The 20,260-nt window shown below is 38.4% G+C and overlaps 1 protein-coding gene across 8 annotated transcripts in view; it reads right to left on the reverse strand.

The window, feature by feature from the left end:
* Positions 1-1,787: 1,787 nt before the first annotated feature.
* The window catches only part of LOC123504825, a 78,630-nt gene continuing 60,157 nt past the window's right edge, over positions 1,788-20,260 (reverse strand). For 2 of the 8 annotated variants that reach the window (XM_045255702.1, XM_045255695.1), the window contains exons 7-16: positions 20,238-20,260; positions 12,957-13,104; positions 12,122-12,282; positions 11,765-11,927; positions 11,239-11,349; positions 7,690-7,864; positions 5,383-5,643; positions 3,472-3,652; positions 3,122-3,295; positions 1,788-2,291 (exon numbers count right to left, since the gene is read on the reverse strand). The exon at positions 20,238-20,260 is cut by the window's right edge and continues 34 nt beyond it. In XM_045255702.1, coding sequence (XP_045111637.1) covers positions 2,157-2,291; positions 3,122-3,295; positions 3,472-3,652; positions 5,383-5,643; positions 7,690-7,864; positions 11,239-11,349; positions 11,765-11,927; positions 12,122-12,282; positions 12,957-13,104; positions 20,238-20,260 — 1,532 coding nt within the window. In that variant the 3' untranslated portion in view covers positions 1,788-2,156. Of the gene's footprint in view, positions 2,292-3,121; positions 3,296-3,471; positions 3,653-5,382; positions 5,644-7,689; positions 7,865-11,238; positions 11,350-11,764; positions 11,928-12,121; positions 12,283-12,956; positions 13,117-20,237 lie in introns of all 8 variants that reach the window. The other 6 variants (XM_045255685.1, XM_045255677.1, XM_045255732.1 and 3 more) reach the window with 4 other exon arrangements.

A 20,260-nucleotide genomic window follows, 5' to 3' on the forward strand; every position in this document is an offset into this window, starting at 1 on the left:
AAAATCTAAAAAAAAAAACAGGAAAAACACGGAAAAACGCGAAAATAAAACAAACACGTTTTTTTTTTTTTGGTCATTTTTCTCCGTTTGAATTTCTATCACCAAACGATTCACTGACTGTTTGTATGAAAAGGTCAGGTGAGGTCAACTAAGGTCAAATAAGGTCAGGTCAGGTAAGGTTAGGTAAGGTCAGGTCAGATTAGACTAAGTTTAAAGCACACCTATTTACAAATGTATGGGGGGGGGGGGGCTTTCACTGTTCGGGGGAGGGGTGGATAAAGGTCAAGATAGGGGGGGGGGGAGGCAGAAGGGTACATGTGAGAAAATTGGTGTTTTTTGCTAATTAGACACTCAGTACAAGTAAGTATATTAAAACAAACACACGCACACACAAACGCACACACACACACACACACATGGCGACATTTCTACACAAATAAGACCTGTAACTTTTTTTTTGTCAATTTTTTAAGTGACACACACACACACACACACACACACACTCACACGCACACACACACAAACGCACACAATGTATATTAAACACTGAAGCTTAGATACAATGTCGTTTGCCACAAAAAATGTATGAAATATTTAAAACTACACTTATAGACACACAGGTAGTAGTAGTAGTAGTAGTAGTAGTAGTAGTAGTAGTAGTAGTAGTAGTAGTAGTAGAAATATTAGTGGTGGTAGTAGAAATATTAGTAGTGGTATTGTCCTTGTGGTGGTGGTAGTAGTAGTAGTAGTAGTAGTAGTAGTAGTAGTAGTAGTAGTAGTAGTAGTAGAAGTACAACTAACTATTCACTCTTCATATTATTTTTTTTTTATATATTTTTAATTTATTTTTATCATTTTTTTCGACTCGCAGCGTTTGGAAATGAGAAAAACGGTCCAAACGTCGCGAATTTTGAGTTTTTTTCGTTTTAATGTCGTTTTTTTTAAGATGGTGTTTTTTTGGTTTTTTAATTTATTTGTTTGTTTATGTCCGTAGCATCACCCGCTTGTACTGTTGTTTGCTATAAAGGAACCAGAATAAAAAAAAAAACGCAGAAAAATGCAGTTACGTTTGTTTCCATTCCCCGACCGTTTGTTTGTTTTTTTTCGTTTCTTTTCTAATGCATCTGTTTGTCTCTACGTATTAAAAAACGCTTTAATTTACGTATTTACCTCTCTCTCTCTCTCTCTATCTCTATCTCTAAAAATTATTGTCATCATCATTATTATCAAAACAGGAGCAAGACTTACGTACACACACATACGTACACACAAAGAAGATATCCATGTGCGCGTTCACAGATGCGCACACAGCACCCCACAATGCGTACATGACCCCTGGCTGTGTGTGGTATTTGTAGTATAGAGCTCTTACGGGCGTACACACATGCGCACACAGCCCTTAAGGGGGGGATTAGGGGGTATGGGTGTGTCTGTATGTGCGTTTGTGTGCGTGTGTGTTTCTGTGTGTGTGTACGTATACACACACACATACATACACACGTACACATGAGTTTGTTTGGGTTTAAATAAATAAATAAATGATTGATAGGAGGAGGAGGAGGAGGAGGAGGAGGAGGAGGAGGAGGAGGAGGAGGAGGAGGAGGAGGAGGAGGAGGAGGAGGAGGAGGAGAAGAAAAATGACAAAACAGACTCAGAACACAAAAAATTTTAAAACGCACCAAAAAAATGAAAAAAACGTAAAAAAAAAAAAAAACGGAAAAACATCCAAACGTACAAAAAAAAAAACAAAAACACAAACTATAAAAAAATTAAAAACACGAAAAAAAAAAAACGAGAAAAAAAAAACACCCAAACACCCTAAACACACCCAAAAAACTCAAAAAAACACCCAAAAAACACCCAAAAACTCAAAAAACCACCCAAACGCACCCAAAAACAAACACACAAACACCTTAAATAATGCTGAACAGTGACACTTTATGCTCTGATCGCTGGTCTAGAGCCGGGGGAGGTGGGAGGGGGCTGGTGGGTGTGTGTAGCATAGGCTCGAGCTCAGAGGAGGGGGCCGCGTTTGGGGGCTGCAGGAGGGGGTGGTGGCGGGGCTGTGGGGGGCGGTGCAGGATTCCATTGGTGGTGGTGTGACAATGGCTGATGCTATGAACTGTCCCTGTGAAGGAGGACGCGACTGGCTGCCCTCATTCAATACGCGTCTTGTACGAATTCTTCCAGATGGCTGCCAGAACAACTGTTGAGTGGAATCGGTGGAAGATGGCCAGCGGAAGGGTACATCTCAGGAGGATGGTCCAAGGAAGGTCACCGAAGAACTCGAGCTGTAAGGTCAGGTCGTGATTTAGTATAATGTCAAGTTAGGTTACATAAGGTTAGGTTAAGTTAGGTTAGGTTCTGCACTAGGTCGTGATTAGCTTTGTGAGAAAGCAGTGTTTTTAATGGTGTTTTTGTGGTTCTAGAGGCAGAGTGACAACATTTTTGCATTATTAATTGGAGAAAGTGATTTTTAAGAGTGTTTTTGTGGTTCTAGAGGCAGAGTGACAACATTTCTGCGAAAGGCTCTAGTTGAAGTAATTTTTAAGAGTGTTTTTGTGGTTCTAGAGGCAGAGTGACAACATTTCTGCATTATTAACTGGAGAAACACTCTTTTAAAAGGCTCTAGCTGAAGTACTAAGGGTTTTTAAGGGTGTTTTTGTGGTTCTAGAGGCAGAGTGACAACATTTCTGCATTATTAACTGGAGAAACACTCTTTTAAAAGGCTCTAGCTGAAGTACTAAGGGTTTTAAGGGTGTTTTGTGGTTCTAGAGGCAGAGTGACAACATTTCTGCATTATTAACTGGAGAAACACTCTTTTAAAAGGCTCTAGCTGAAGTACTAAGGGTTTTTAAGGGTGTTTTTGTGGTTCTAGAGGCAGAGTGACAACATTTCTGCATTATTAACTGGAGAAACACTCTTTTAAAAGGCTCTAGCTGAAGTACTAAGGGTTTTAAGGATGTTTTTATGGTTCTAGAGGCAGAGTGACAACATTTCTGCATTATTAACTGGAGAAATAAAGTTTTAAGAGTGTTTTTATGGTTCTAGAGGCAACATTTCCAATAAAAACACACACACACACACACACACACACACACACCCAACACCCGCCACACACCTGCACAGGGTTAGCCTCCACCTTCTGCGTCTCAAAGGTGTATATAACCCACATGGTGAGGTTGCAGATAAGCAGGAAGGTCACCACTTGTCTCCCTGGCTTAGTGCGTTCGTGTTCGGGGAGAGAAACTTGGCGGCGTTGTGTGTCCTTGATAAACACCATTTGTATTATCACCTGTTGAGAAAAGGTCAGGGTTGAGGTTAAGGTCAGGTAAGGTCAGGTTAGGTCAAGGTGGTGGTACAGTAAGAGAGAGATAAAGAAACACACAAACAGAAAGAGAGAGAAAATTATATGCAAAAAAATATCACACACACACATAAACACACACAAACACACACACAGACACACACCTGCAGGACAGACATGATTCCAGTGACCATGACAAGCAGGTTAGGCTCGCGGGTGTATGCTGACAGGCTGCCGGCAACCGTGGAGAAGACAGCATAAGCAAACAGACCAAACGCAGAGACCATCAGTAAAATATCGTCTAATTCCTCTTCTCTCTCTCCGTGGAACTTGAGTTGGCGGACCCTGGGGGGGGAGGGGGAGGGGAGGGGTTAGTGTGTGTTTGTAGGGGGGGTGGTTAGTGTGTGTGTGTGTGTGTGTGTGTGTGAACGCTGGTAAGTTGTAGTGGTAAATACTTAGATGAAGCTAAACTTGCGTATATACACACACACACACACACACACACACACACACACACACACACACACACCTGAACACACCCCAAAACACACCTGAAAACACCCAAACACACACCCACACACCCAAAAACAACCCAAAACACACACACAAACACCCAAAACACACAAACACACACACCTAAAACACACCAAACACATCCAAACACACCAAAGACACCAAAACACCCAAAAACACACTCCACACACATACAAAACACCAAAACACATCCAACACACTAAAACACACCAAAACACCCAAAACACATCCATACACACCAAAACAAAACACCCAAACACACAAAACACCTAAAACACACACACAAACACACCACAAAACTAATGAAGATGGCTATAATGTTGAAGAACATGCACAGTGACAGCCAAAACACCTCAAAACACCCAAACACCTCAAAACACACCAAACACACCAAACACATCCACACACCTAACACACCCAAAACACCCAAAACACCCCAAAACACTCAAACACCCCAAAACTATCAAAACACACACACTCAAACACCCCAAAACACCTAAACACTCAAACACACCCAAAACACACTCAAAACACCTCAACACAAACACACTTATAAAACCAATGAAGATGGCTATATGTTGAAGAACATGATGCCACAGTAGGACCAGCCCAAAACACCTCAAAACACATCAAACACACACAAAACACCCAACACACACACCTAAAACACCCCAAACACACAAAAACTACCCAAACACACCCAAAACACACACACATCACACACACACCTCAAACACACACCAAACACCAAAACACACACATCCACACACTAAAACACCCACAAACACCCAAAACTACCCCAAAACACACCAAAAACAACACAAAACACACCAAAACACCTCACACTACCCCAAAACACTCAAACACACCAAAACACCCAAAAACACACCAAAACACCACAAACACCTCAAACACACCTTACAAAACCAATGAAGATGGCTATAATGTTGAAGAACATGATGCCACAGTGGAACAGTCCAAAACACCTCAAAACACCCAAAACACCTCAAAACACCACAAACACCACAAACACATCACACACACCAAAACACCCCTAAACATACCACAAAACACACCAAACACCCCAAAACACACCCAACACATCACACACTCAAAACACACACCTCAAACACATCAAACACACCAAACACCCCAAAACACACCAAAACACACCAAACACGTCAAAACACACTCAAAACCACAAAACACACAAACACACTCAACACCCCAAACACACACCAAACACCTCAAACATACCTTACAAAACCAATGAAGATGGCTATAATGCTGAAGAACATGATGCCACAGTAGGACCAGCCCAAAACACCTCAAAAACACCCAAAAACACCTCAAAAACACCCCCAAATACCCCAAAACACACCCAAACACATCCACACACCTAAAACACCCCAAAACACACCCAAAACACCCAAACACTCCAAAAACTACCAAAAACACACCAAAACACCTCAAAACTACCAAAAACACCAAAACAACACCCAAAACACACTCAAAACACCCCCAAACACCCTCAAACACACCTTACAAAACCAATGAAGATGGCTATAATGCTGAAGAACATGATGCCACAGTGCGAACAGTCAGCCAGGTATATAGCCAGCATTTTCAGCTCCTTTTGATTGACCAACACAAAGAACAGGATGAGGCAAATCAGGGACGCCACAAGCACCAGGAGGCCACAGAACAGGCCCTTGCTGGCACCCACGCAGTCGACCCTAGAGTGGCACCTCCGGGACACCACAGACATCCCGTCCCCGGCACTCTCTGCGTCGTACACGAACCTGCAAATGGCCAGTCTTCAAGAAACAGTTCTGGGTCAGTGGCTTTCAAAGTTTTTAGTTGGTGTTTATTGCGTTAAGTTAGGTTAGGTTAGGTTAGGTTAGGTTTTGGGGTGTTTTTGGGGTGTTTTGGGGTGTTTTTGGGGTGTTTGGGGTGTTTTGGGTGTGTTTTGGGGGTTTAAATGTGTGTTTTAGTGTGTTTGGGGTGTTTGGGTGTGTTTTTATGGGGTTTAAATGTGATTTGTGGTGTTTTGGGGTGTTGTGTTTTAGTGTGTTTGGGGTGTTTGAGGTGTTTAAGGTGTTTTAAGGGTGTTTGTTTTATGGTGTTTTGTGATGTTTTTATGGTGTTTGAGGTGTTTAAGGTGTTTGGTTTTGTGTGTTTGGGGTGTTTTGATGGGGGGTGTTTGAGGGTGGTGTGTTATAGTGTGTTTGGGGTGTTTTATGTTTGTGTGTTTGTGATGTGTGTTTGTGTTAAGGTGTTTTGTGAGATAGTTTTGTGGTAAGTCAGGTTGAGGGTGGGTTAGGTGTTGGTTGGTGTTTTTTGAGGAGTTTAAGTGTTTTATGTTTTATGGTGTTTTGTGGTGTTTTGGTGTTGAAATAATGGAAGAAATTTTCATGGAGTTATATTTAAAGGTGTTTTTAATTTGGGTTTGGGTAATTTTATGGTGCTTTAATGGTGTTTTAAGGCATTTAATGGTGTTTTAAGGTGTTTAATGGTGTTTTAAGGTGTTTAATGGTGTTTTAAGGTGTTTTATGATGTTTTAAGGTGTTTTAATGATGTTTATGGTGTTTTAATGATGTTTATGGTGTTTTAATTATGTTAATGGTGTTTTAAGGTGTTTTATTTTTATTTATTTATTTAGGTGTTTTAATGGTGTTTATACATTTTTATGGAGTTTTAAGGAGTTTTTAAGGTGTTTTAATGGTGTTTTATGGAGTTTTAAGATGTTTTAAGGTGTTTTATGGAATTTTAAGGTGTTTTAATGGTGTTTTATGGAGTTTTAAGGTGTTTTATGGAATTTAAAGGTGTTTTATGGAGTTTTAAGGTGTTTCAATGGTGTTTTAAGGTGTTTTATAGTGTTTTGGTGTTGAAAATATTGATGGAGTTATATTTAAAGGCGTTTTTTGATTTCTTTTTAAATATTTTTGTGTTGAAATGAATAAAAATATTGTAAGACTCAAATTCAACACTGTATTTCATGTTTTTCATATCAACTGGTGCGAAAAAATGACTCGTCTCCACAATGAATATAAACACTTGAACTGAAATTCCACGTAAATAGAAAAAAAGATAGAAAAATAGCCATATTAATAAATCTAGTTAGTGTTGGCATTGGTAGTTTAATTAATAGCAAAAAACAGAAGATATTAGTATTTACAGCTATTTAGTGAGGTGTGGCTGAAAAAAATAGCAAAAATAATGATGAATTTAGCTAGTTTTGACATTACTAGTTTAATTAATAGCAAAAAATAGAAGATATTAGTATTTACAGCTATTTAGTGAGGTGTGGCTGAAAAAAATAGCAAAAATATTAATAAATTCAGCTGGTTTTGACATTACTAGTTTAATTAATAGCAAAAAATAGAAGATATTAGTATTTACAGCTATTTAGTGAGATGTGGCTGAAAAAAATAGCAAAAATATTAATAAATTCAGCTAGTTTTGACATTACTAGTTCAATTAATAGCAGAGAGAGAGAGAGAGAGAGAGAGAGAGAGAGAGAGAGAGAGAGAGAGAGAGAGAGAGAGAGAGAGAGAGAGAGAGAGAGAGAGAGAGAGAGAGAGAGAAAATAAATAAATAAAAAAAAATGAGAGAGCTAGGGAGGGCAGGAGGAGGAGAAGGAGATCGTGGATTAAGGGGTCATTCTCTGCGGGGGGGCGGGGGCGGTGCGTGGATAGGGGGCTCATCTGGAGAGAGAGAGAGAGAGAGAGAGAAAAACAATGAGAGAGAGAGAGAGAGAGATCATACAAGAAAGAAGCCAGCCTGTGTGTGGGGGTTTTGTTGTGGTTTAGGGAGCACATGGGGGGCGTGGATTAGGGGGGGCTCACCTGGGGTTACGTCCTATATGCTTCCACATGATATAGAGCACAGCAGCTGCGATGAGAGAATACTCCACAATGAATGGATAGAGATAAGGGGCGGAATCTGAGACAATAGACCCCATTATCTCCACACGCTGGCAGGTCCTGTTAACTAAGTCCTCTTCGTTCACCATGGTGTTGGCTGCCGGGATGGACTCAGGTTAGATAAGGTCACGGAAGGGTCAGGGAAAGGTCACGGAAGGTCAGGGCAGGTCACGGCAGGTCAGGCAAGGTCACGGCAGGTCAGGCAAGGTCACGGCAGGTCAGGGAAGGTTACGGCAGGTCACGGCAGGTCAGGCAAGGTCAAGGCAGGTCAAGGAAGGTCAGGCAAGGTCACAGCAGGTCACAGCAGGTCAGGGAAGGGTCAGAAAAAGTCAGGGAAGGTCAGGCGAGGTCACGGCAGGTCAGGTAAGGTCAGGCAAGGTCATGGCAGGTCAGGGTAGGTCAGGGCAGGTCAGGCAAGGTCATGGAAGGTCAGGTAAGGTCAGGGAAGGTCATGGCAGGTCAGGGCAGGTCAGGCAAGGTCACAGCAGGTCAGGGCAGGTCACGGCAGGTCAGGGCAGGTCAGGGAAGGTCATGGCAGGTCAGGGAAGGTCACGGCAGGGTCACGCAAGGTCAGGGCAGGTCAGGCAAGGTCACAGTAGGTCAGGGAAGGTCAGGGTAGGTCAGGCAAGGTCACGGCAGGTCAGGCAAGGTCAGGGCAGGTCAGGCAAGGTCATGACAGGTCAGGGCAGGTCACGGCAGGTCAGGGCAGGTCAGGCAAGGTCAGGGCAGGTCAGGCAAGGTCACGGCAGGTCAGGCAAGGTCAAGAAAGGGTGTTTTGGGGAGTTTTGGGGAAGTTTGGGTGTGTTTAGGGTGTGTTGTGTTGTGGTGTGTTGCGCTAGGGAGTGTTTAGGGTAGTTTAGGGTTGTGTTGGGGTATGTTTGGGTGTGTTTAGGGCTTGTTGTGTTGTTTTGGGGTGTGTTGGGGCAAGATTGAGTATGTTAGGGTGTGTTTAGGGTGTGTTGTGTTGTGTTAGGGCAAGTTTGAGTATGTTAGGGTGTGTTTAGGGTGTGTTGTGTTGTGTTGAGGAAGTTTGAGTATGTTAGGGTGTGTTTAGGGTGTGTTGTGTTGTGTTGAGGCAAGTTTGAGTATGTTAGGGTGTGTTTAGCGTGTGTTGTGTTGTGTTGGGGCAAGATTGAGTATGTTAGGGTGTGTTTAGGGTGTGTTGTGTTGTGTTGAGGAAGTTTGAGTATGTTAGGGTGTGTTTAGGGTGTGTTGTGTTGTGTTGAGGCAAGTTTGAGTATGTTAGGGTGTGTTTAGCGTGTGTTGTGTTGTGTTGGGGCAAGTTTGAGTATGTTAGGGTGTGTTTAGGGTGTGTTGTGTTGTGTTGAGGCAAGTTTGAGTATGTTAGGGTGTGTTTAGGGTGTGTTGTGTTGTGTTGGGGCAAGTTTGAGTATGTTAGGTGTGTTTAGGGTAGTTTAAGGTGTGTTGCGGTGTGTTGCGGTGTGTTGTGGTGTGTTGCGGTGTGTTGTGGTGTGTTGTGGTGAGGTCAGGTCAATTCAGGTTACATTTTCTGTTAATCTGAGTGTTTGTGTTCCATACTGTGTTGCAAAAAAACGAGAATTTTGATGTTAATATCTGAGTTTTAAAACGTGCATTTGTATTACTAAACACACACACACACACACAGGCAAGCAAGCACAAACAAACACAAACAACATGTAAACACCCCCCCCAAAAAAAAACACAATTTAATAAAAACACGAATTAATCCAAACACGTCAAAACAAGACACATAAATAAATAAATAAATAAAACAGATGCAAACACACTGAAATTAAGATAAACACACAAAAAATGCACAAACACACACAAAAAAAACACCAAACACACTTAAAAACATCCAAACACATCCAAACAAGGGAGGGACAGATAAACAGGAACACAAACACACAAAAACAAGAAGAAATTGGCCAAACACTATTAAAACATGCTTCAAAACACACCCAAACACTTCAAAACACACCCAAACGTTCCAAAACATACCCAAAACACACTCAAACACACTAAAACACACCCAAACACACTAAAACACACCAAAACTTCAAAACACACCCAAACACACTCAAACATCCTAAAACACACTCAAACACACTAAAACACACCCAAACACACTCAAACACCCCAAAACACACCCAAACACACTCAAACACACTCAAACATCCCAAAACACACTCAAACACACTAAAACACACCCAAACACACTCAAACACACCAAAACACAAAACACAAAACACACCAAAACAACCCCAAACACTGCAAAACACACTCAAACACCCCAAAACACACACTAAACTCCTAAAACACACACAAACCCCAAAACACACCCAAAACCCTCAAAACACACTTAAACACACTAAAACACCCCAAAACACACACTAAAACTCCTAAAACACCCAAATCCCCCAAAACACACTAAAACACACTTAAACACACCAAAACACACCCAAAACACACTAAAACACCCAAAACACCCAAAACACACTCAAACACACTAAACACACAAACTCCCAAAACACACCAAAACACACTAAAACACCCAAAACCCCCAAAACACACTCAAACACACCAAAACACACTAAAACACACCCAAAACCCCCAAAACACACTCAAACATACTCAAAACACACTCAAACACACCAAACACACCAAAACACACCCAAAACACACCAAAACACACTCAAAACACATGCTAGGAAGGATTACCAGTGACAAACAGGCAAGGCAAGGTGACACTGGAACAAGACACCAGTTAGGAACGTTGTGGAGAGTTATAGAGGGAAAAATGGGCTGGGAGTCAAGTTAGGAACGGGGAGGTTAGGAATGGGGTGGTTAGGAACGGGGATAGTGTGTTGGAGAGTTAGAGGGAAAAAGTGGGCTGGGGGGGTCAAGTTAGGAACGGGGTGGTTAGGAATGGGGTTAGGAATGGGGAGAGCGTGTTGGAGTTAGAGGGAAAATGTGGACTGGGGGGGTCAAGTTAGGAATGGGGTTAGGAACAGGGAGAGCGTTGTTGAGTTAGGAACGGGTTAGGAACAGGGAGGTTAGGAACGGGGTTAGGAACGGGAAGAGCGTTGTGGACGGGGAGGGTCAAGTTAGGAACGAGGTTAGGAACGGGAAGTGTGTTGGTTAGAGGAAAAAGTGGGCTGGGGGGGTCAAGTTAGGAATGAGGTTAGGAACAGTCAGGTTAAGAACGGGGAGGTTAGGAACGGGAAGAGCATGTTGGAGAATTAGAGGGAAAAAGTGGACTGGAAGGGATCAAGTTAGGAATGAGGTTAGGAACAGGGAGGTTAGGAACGAGATCAGGAACAGGGAGGTTAAGAACGAGGAGAGCGTTGTGGAAAGTAAGAGAGAGAGAAAAAAAAAAAGTCGACTGGAAGGGGTCAAGTTAGGAACGGGGGAGTTAGGAACGTGGAAGTTAGGAACGTGGAAGTTAGGAACGGTGTGTGTGGGGGTTAAAATAGGGACACCACATACCCTCTTGCATTGTTTCGTTAATCTCTTGCATCTCTACGAAATCGTCAAGGTTATAGAGGTATTTGTTGGGCGCCATAAGACCGCGGTTCTCCAAGGCGCGGCGTATACCCTCTGCGAGAGAGAGAGAGAGAGAGAGAGAGAGAGAGAGAGAGAGAGAGAGAGAGAGAGAGAGAGAGAGAGAGAGAGAGAGAGAGAGTAAGCACAAGCATATTTTATTAAGCTTAAAAGCACAATATCCACCACCACCACCACCACCACCACCACCACAAGCATTACCTGTTAACTAGCTAATCTACACACCTGTACAGAGAGAGAGAGAGAGAGAGAGAGAGAGAGAGAGAGAGAGAGAGAGAGAGAGAGAGAGAGAGAGAGAGAGAGAGATTGTTAGACTATCTACTATCACTACTATTATTATTATTATTATTATTATTTCTAAAAGAGAATATTATAATACACACACATACACACACACACACACACACTCTCTCACTCTCTCTCTCTCTCTCTCTCTCTCTCTCTCTCTCACCCAGAATCATGTAGTCCTCGCCACGGTGTCCTTCGGAGACTCTAAATTCGTTAATCTCCTTCAGACTCTCCCTGACCAGCGTGCGAACCCAGACACACAGGTTGGTGGCCACAATGTGCATCAAACCGAAGCGAGCCAGGAACTTGAATTTATGGATGTTCAGCTGTAAAGAGAGAGAGAGAGAGAGAGAGAGAGAGAGAGAGAGAGAGAGAGAGAGAGAGAGAGAGAGAGAGAGAGAGAAACAGTCATAATTTGATAGAAAACGAAAAAAAAACTTTAAAAAATCATATTATCAAAAACACACCCCTCCCAACACACCCCAATACACCCTACCCCGCCCCCCCCAGAACCACTCACCCTTGCGTTCATGAAGATAAAATACATTTGCATGAAGGTGAAGACCAGCTGCAGGAGAGGGTTCACGCCGCGCAGGATCTGGTAACACGGTGAGGACAGCGGAATCTCAAAGAACACCCCGAATTCCAAACCGTTGTAAATCATTGTTCCCAGACCGAACGCTGTGGGGAGAGAGAGAGAGAGAGTGTGTGTGAGAGTGCGTGTGTGTATGTGAGTGTGTTTGTGCCCCGTGTTTTTGTTATGTTAGAAAAATTTGTGTTTGTTCGTATTAGCGAGGTTTGTGGCATGGCTGACTGGGGTGACTGCGAGGTTTTTTTCTTTTTTTCTCTATTTTTGACTGTATGCTGTTGAGAGTGCGTGAGTGTGCGTGTGAGTGTGTGTGTGAGTGCGTGTGTGTATGTGAGTGCGTTTCATGTCCCTAGTTTTTTGTAGTTATGTAAGAAAAACACTCTTGTTCGATCAGTGAGGTTAAGCAGCGGGGTGTTGGTTAGAGTCTGGATGGGTGACCGTCTATGGATATTTTGCAATTTTTCTCTATTTTTGACTGTATGAGATTGATTGCGTGAGTGTGAGTGTGTGAGAGTGCTTGTGAGTGTGAGTGTGTGAGAGTGCTTGTGAGTGCGTGAATGTGAGTGTTTTGAATAGTGTTTTGATAGTTCCAGTGACAGATTGACAAGATATCTGGTGTTACGAGGAAAATTGTCTCTCTGGCCTTGAAAACCTGCCATAGTAAAATAATAAACATTTCTTGATTAAAAGCTTACACACACACACACACACACAGACAGAGATTCCCGCCACCACCACCACCACCACCACTACCACACTCACTCACCAATAGCGCCAATCCTGAGGAAGAAAGATCCATGGCTGTGGTCATTGTCAGATGTTTTGTGTTTTTTAGGTTTGCTGCTGGAGGTGGTTGAGGTGAGCTTCTCCTGCGTGGGGGAGCCATCAGCGAGGCCCTCGGACTGCCGCACCTTCTGTAGCACACCCTGGGGACGGGCGGGGTAAGGCTGAGGCTGGACAAATTGGCGCGAAGTGGGTGAATGGTAGTTCTAGATGCGTAGTACCTCTAAATAGTTAGCGAGTGAGGTTAAAAGGTCTGTTACTTGAAACCATTAAAACCATTGAAAAAACAGTGTTATTTGAAGGTTAATGATAAAATGGTGTCTAATTTAAGAAAAACACAAAAAAAATGAAGTTATAGACGCGAAGTACCTCTAGATAGTTAGTGAGTAAGGTTAAAAGGTCTATATATTACTGGAAAACGCGTCATTGTACTGAAGGGGTTAATGGTGTGTTAATGGTGTGTTACTGCCATTAATTTCTACGCTATCACCATCACTATCGCTGTCATTATCGCTATCATCATAACTAGTAATTTCTATGAGGGAATGCACCTAGTCATTACTGAAGGGGTTAATGCTATGTTAATGGTGTGTTAATGGTGTGTTACTGCCATTAATTTCTACGCTATCACCGTCATTATCGCTATCATCATAACTATCAATTTCTATGAGGGAATGCACCTAGTCATTATTGAAGGGGTTAATGGTGTGTTAATGGTGTGTTACTGCCATTAATTTCTACGCTATCACCACCATTATCGCCATCATTATCGCTATCATCATAACTATCAATTTCTATGAGGGAATGCACCTAGTCATTATTGAAGGGGTTAATGGTGTGTTAATGGTGTGTTACTGCCATTAATTTCTACGCTATCACCACCATTATCGCTGTCATTATCGCTATCATAACTATCAATTTGTCACGAGGGAATGCACCAAGTCATTACTGAAGGGGTTAATGGTATGTTAATGGTGTGTTAATGGTGTGTTACTGCCATTAATTTCTACGCTATCACCACCATTATCACCACCATTATCGCTATCATCATGACTATCAATTTCTATGAGGGAATGCACCAAGTCATTATTGAAGGGGTTAATGGTGTGTTAATGGTGTGTTACTGCCATTAATTTCTACGCTATCACCATCACTATCGCTGTCATTATCGCTATCATCATAACTATCAATTTCTATGAGGGAATGCACCAAGTCATTATTGAAGGGGTTAATGGTGTGTTAATGGTGTGTTACTGCCATTAATTTCTACGCTATCACCACCATTATCGCTGTCATCATAACTATCAATTTCTATGAGGGAATGCACCAAGTCATTATTGAAGGGGTTAATGGTATGTTAATGGTGTGTTACTGCCATGAATTTCTAAACTAATTAAAAACTTAGATATATTTAAAAAGAGTTAAGATGAAATGATGGAAAAAAAGAATTGTATTGAAGGGACGAAGGGAAATATAAAGGAAATATTTATAAAAGACGGAAATTTGAACATGAAAGAATTTAAACTTATATAAATTAGATAAATGAAAAAAATGATAAACGATTGAAAAAAAAAACTAATAATAAAGAAGGGAAAGATGTGAAATAGAAAGGAAATGTATATATAGAGAAAAAAAAAACTTATAATAAAGAAGGGAAAGATGTGAAATAGAAAGGAAATGTATATATAGAAAAAAAAACTAATAATAAAGAAGGGAAAGATGTGAAATAGAAAGGAAATGTATATATAGAAAAAAAAAACTTATAATAAAGAAGGGAAAGATGTGAAATAGAAAGGAAATGTATATATAGAAGAAAAAAAGGCTTGAATTTGAACATGTGTTAATATTATTGCTATTCAAAATAAATTGGGAAAATAAAATATATATAAATTAAAACTTTGATAAATTATATATAAAAAAAACTTATTAAAGAAAAGAAAGATGCAAATATCAAGACAATATTATATAAAAAAAAAAATGTTTGGAAATTTGACAAGACGAGGAATTTTGAAAGATGTTTTGTCAATGGGAAAAATTAATAAGAAAGAGATTTTGTTTTATATTAAGAAAAATAGGCCTATATATTTTTTTTTTCCATTTTCAAACAAACACCATTAGTAGTTAGGAAGTGAAGAAAGTTAGCAATTTAAATCACAGAGACGTTTTTTTTTTGTGTTTAGTTGAAAAAATAAATAAATAGACGCAAATTTGGTTTAATATTAAGAAAAACAGGCCTAATTTTTCTTTTTTTCATTTTCAAACACCATTAGTAGTTAGGAAGTGAAGAAAGTTAGCAATTTAAATCAGAAAGACGTTTTTTTTGTGTTTAGTTGAAAAAATGAATAAATAGACGCAAATTTAGTTTAATATTAAGAAAAATAGGCCTATATTTTTTCCATTTTTAAAGAAAGTTAGCAATTTAAATCACAGAGAGACGTTTTTTTTGTGTTTAGTTGAAAAAATAAATAAATAGACGCAAATTTGGTTTAATATTAAGAAAAATAGGCCTAATTTTTTCCATTTTTAAAGAAAGTTAGCAATTTAAATCACAGAGAGACGTTTTGTTTGTTGTTAGTGGAAAAAATAAATAAATAGACGCAAATTTGGTTTAATATTAAGAGAAACAGGCCTATATTTTTTATATTAAGAGAAATAGGCCTATATTTTTTCCATTTTTAAAGAAAGTTAGCAATTTAAATCATAGAGAGACGTTTTTTTGTGTTATTAGTGGAAAAAAAATTAAATACACAAATTTAGTTTAATATTAAGAGAAACAGGCCTATATTTTTTTTATATTAAGAGAAATAGGCCTATCTATTTATCTACATTTCCAAACACCCCTAATAGCAGAGTCAATCAAATAAATAGGAAAAAAAAATAGTTCTAATAAATAAACACTATTACTATTACTATTACTATCATCATCATCATCAGGACTCGTCAACCAAACCAACCAAGAGAAAAACAAAACGATAGAGAAAAACAAACTAATTAATTCAAATTTGGCAACTAATGTACTAGCACTCATAGAAAACGGGGAGAGAGAGAGAGAGAGAGAGAGAGAGAGAGAGAGAGAGAGAGAGAGAGAGAGAGACAGAGAGAGAGAGACAGAGAGAGAGAAAGAAAGAAAGAAAGAAGAAAGAAAGAAAGAAAGAAAGAAAAGAGAGAGAGAGAGAGAGAGAGAGAGAGAGAGAGAGAGAGAGAGAGAGAGAGAGAGAGAGAGAGAGAGAGAGACTTGAATATATTAAAAAAAAACTATCTTATAAATTGGGGGGCGCTGTTCCCCTCACCCCCCACAATAATAGCTGACAGGGGGGGGGGATAGGTTAGATTAAATAGCCTAGAATTGACTATTACTAGCCGTTAGAGCAAATAGCGCTATAAATAGTAGTAGTAATAGTTTAAATAGCTTAAGGGTACTAGTAGTAATAGTAATAGTAGTAATGCTAGTAGAAGTATGAGCTAGTTATAGTGGTAGTTAGGAAAATAGTACGGACTGAATAGTAATGCTAGTAGTAATAGTAATAGTAATGCTAGTAGAAGTATCAGCTAGTTATAGTAGTAATAGTAGCAGTTAGGAGGGTAGTTAGGAAAATAGCAAGGAGGATTGAATAGTAACGTTAGTAGTTATAGTAATAGTAAAAATAGTAATGCTAGTAGTAGTTTGAGCTAGTTATTGCAGTAGTTAGGAACAGTAGTAGTTATAGTAATAGTAATAGTGATAGTAACAGACTAGTAAACATATCAATAGTTTAGCTAGCAGGCAAAAAGTTAATAGCAGTGTTAGTAATATATTAACACCCCTAACTATTAATTCTACAATACTCTGGCTAGTAGGATAGTTAATAGTAGTGATAGTAGACTAGTAGGACACCACTAACTATCAATGCTGCAGTTATAGCTAGTAGTAGATTGACTAGTAGTAAGCTTTTAAATCCTACAATAGTTTGACTAGTAGGAAAATAGTTAATAGCGATAGGAGGATAGTACGAGATCTAGATAGTAATAGTAGCAGTGACATTAATAGTTTGGCTTGTAGAAAAATAGTTATCAATAGTAAGAAGATAAATAGTTTGGCTAGTAGAAATAGTTAATAGCGATAGGAGGATAGTACGAGATCTAGATAGTAATAGTAGCAGTGACATTAATAGTTTGGTTAGTAGAAAAATAGTTAATATCAATAGTAGGAAGATAAATAGTTTGGCTAGTAGTAGAAATAGTTAATAGCGATAGGAGGATAGTACGAGATCTAGATAGTAATAGTAGCAGTGACATTAATAGTTTGGTTAGTAGAAAAATAGTTAATAGCAATACTGGTAGTTAGGAAGGGTGTCTAAAATTCTAGTAGTTAGGAGGGTGTGTAAAATGCTAGTAGTAGTTAGGAAGGTGTCTCAAATGCTAGTAGTAGTTAGGAAGGTCGACTAAAATGCTAATAGTTAGGAAGGGGTCTAGTAAGATAAATGCTAGTAGTTAGGAAGGTAGTTAGTAAGATAAACGCTAGTAGTTAGGAAGGGTGTCTAAAATGCTAGTAAAAGTTAGGAAGGAGGTCTAATGAGATAAATGCTAGTAGTAGTTAGGAAGGTGGACTAATGAGATAAATGCTAGTAGTTAGGAAGGTGGACTAGTGAGATAAATGCTAGTAGTAGTTAGGAAGGTGGACTAGTAAGATAAACGCTAGTAGTTAAGAAGGGTGTCTAAAATCCTAGTAGTAGTTAGGAAGGTGGACTAATGAGATAGATGCTACTAGTTAGGAAGGTGGACTAGTAAGATAAATGCTAGTAGTAGTTAGGAAGGTGGACTAATGAGATAGATGCTACTAGTTAGGAAGGTGGTCTAAAATGCTAGTAGTAGTTAGGAAGGTGGACTAATGAGATAGAAGCTAGTAGTTAGGAAGGTGGTCTGATGAGATAAATGCTAGTAGTTAGGAAGGGTGTCTAAAATCCTAGTAGTAGTTAGGAAGGTGGAGTAATGAGATAAATGCTAGTAGTAGTTAGGAAGGTGGACTAATGAGATAAATGCTAGTAGTTAGGAAGGTGGTCTGATGAGATAAATGCTAGTAGTTACGAAGGTAGTTAGTAAGATAAACGTTAGTAGTTAGGAAGGGTGTCTAAAATCCTAGTAGTAGTTAGGAAGGTGGTCTAATGAGATAAATGCTAGTAGTTAGGAAGGTAGTTAGTAAGATAAATGCTAGTAGTTAGGAAGGGGGTCTAAAATCCTAGTAGTAGTTAGGAAGGTGGACTAATGAGATAAAAGCTAGTAGTTAGGAAGGGTGTCTAAAATCCTAGTAGAAGTTAGGAAGGAGGTCTAATGAGATAAATGCTAGTAGTTAGGAAGGGTGTCTAAAATGCTAGTAGTAGTTAGGAAGGTGGAGTGATGAGATAGAAGGTAGTAGTTAGGAAGGGTGTGTGACAAGGTAGTTAGGAAGGGGGGGGTGGGGATAACTAGGTAATATTTGCAGCCACTCACAAGAATTGCTAGCAGTGAAAAAAAAAAAATAGTGGAAAATATTGAAATAAATGTGGCGACTTGAGTTTTTTTTTTTTTTTTTTTTATAATCAAATTTTTTCGTTTTTTTTATTATATATTTTTTTCTTTTCGTTTTTTTTTGTAATTTTTTTTCGTTTTTTTATATCAAATTTTTTTCGTTTTTTTTAATATCAATTTTTTTTTCGTTTTTTTAATATCAATTTTTTTCTTTTTTTTTCGTTTTTTTATATCAAATTTTTTTCGTTTTTTTCGTTTTTTTTTATATCAATTTTTTTCGTTTTTTTTCGTTCTTTTAATATTAATTTTTTCGTTTTTTTTCGTTTTTTTAATATCAAATTTTTTTTTCGTTTTTTTTCGTTCTTTTAATATTAATTTTTTTTTTCGTTCTTTTAATATTTTTTTTTTTTTTTTTTTAATATCAATTTTTTTTTCGTTTTTTTAATATTATCAACTTTTTTCTTTTTTTCTCGTTTTCTTTTAATATCATCAATTTTTTTTTCGTTCTTTTAATATTATCAATTTTTTTTTCGTTTTTTTTCATTTTTTTTTATATCAAATTTTTTTTCGTTTTTTTAATATTATCAACTTTTTTTTTTTTCGTTTTCTTTTAATAATATCAATTTTTTTTTCGTTTTTTTAATATCATCAATTTTTCTTTCTTTTTAATATAATTTTTTTAATATAATTTTTTTTTCGTTTTTTTTAATATCAATTTTTTTCGTTTTGTTTTAATATTATAATTTTTTTCGTTTTTTTTCGTTTATTTTATATCATTTTTTTTCGTTTTTTTTCGTTTTTTTATATCAATTTTTTTTCGTTTTTTTAATATCAATTTTTTTGTTTTCTTTTAATATCAATTTTTTTCATTTTTTTTAATAATAATAATTTTTTCCATCTTTCATTTTCTTAATATAATTTTTCCATTTATTTCATTTTCTTTCCTAACAACATCAATTTCTTAATATTCACCTCATTTCTCAGTGTTTTTTTTAATATTCCCAATTTAATTCAATCTTCATATTTTCTTTCACTTCATAAACTAAAAAAAAAATAATAATAACAATAATCATAAAAAAAATAAATAAACACTAAGAATTTATTTATAATTTCAAAACTTACATTAAAATAAATAAAATAAATAAATAAATCAATCTCGGCTTCACTTCGGCACTTTTAGAAAAATTTAATTATTTATTTAATTATTTTTATCGAGTTAAAAAAAAAATCGGTGGAATTTCGGCACTTTTAGAAAATTAATTAATGTATTTATTTATTACATTATTTTCCAAGTTACCAGCCAAAAACTAGAGATAGAGAGAGAGAGAGAGAGAGAGAGAGAGAGAGAGAGAGAGAGAGAGAGAGAGAGAGCAAACCCAAGCATCATTATCATCATCAGCAGCAGCAGAAAGCCAATCACGAGAGAGAGAGAGAGAGAGAGAGATCAGAGAGAGAGAGAGAGAGAGAGAAGAGAGAGAGAGAGAGAGAGAGAGAGAGAGAGAGAGAGAGAGAGAGAGAGAGAGAGAGAGAGAGAGAGAGAGAGAGAGAGAGAGAGAGAGAGAGAGAGAGAGAGAGAGAGAGAGAGAGAGAGAGAGAGAGAGAGAGAGAGAGAGAGAAAGAGAGAGAGAGAGAGAGAGAGAGAGAGAGAGAGAGAGAGAGAGAGAGAGAGAGAGAGAGAGAGAGAGAGGTGTGATTGGCCCGTTAGTGAGGTGAAGCATGTGGCGGGCGGGGCAACACTCGTCTTACTAACAAACATGCCCAGGTCTTTTGACAAACTCACCTCAGAACACGCGTAATATTCAT

The sequence above is a fragment of the Portunus trituberculatus genome, chromosome 2 (genome assembly GCF_017591435.1).
Source record: "Portunus trituberculatus isolate SZX2019 chromosome 2, ASM1759143v1, whole genome shotgun sequence".
In the NCBI taxonomy this organism is placed as follows: Eukaryota; Metazoa; Arthropoda; class Malacostraca; order Decapoda; family Portunidae; genus Portunus; species Portunus trituberculatus.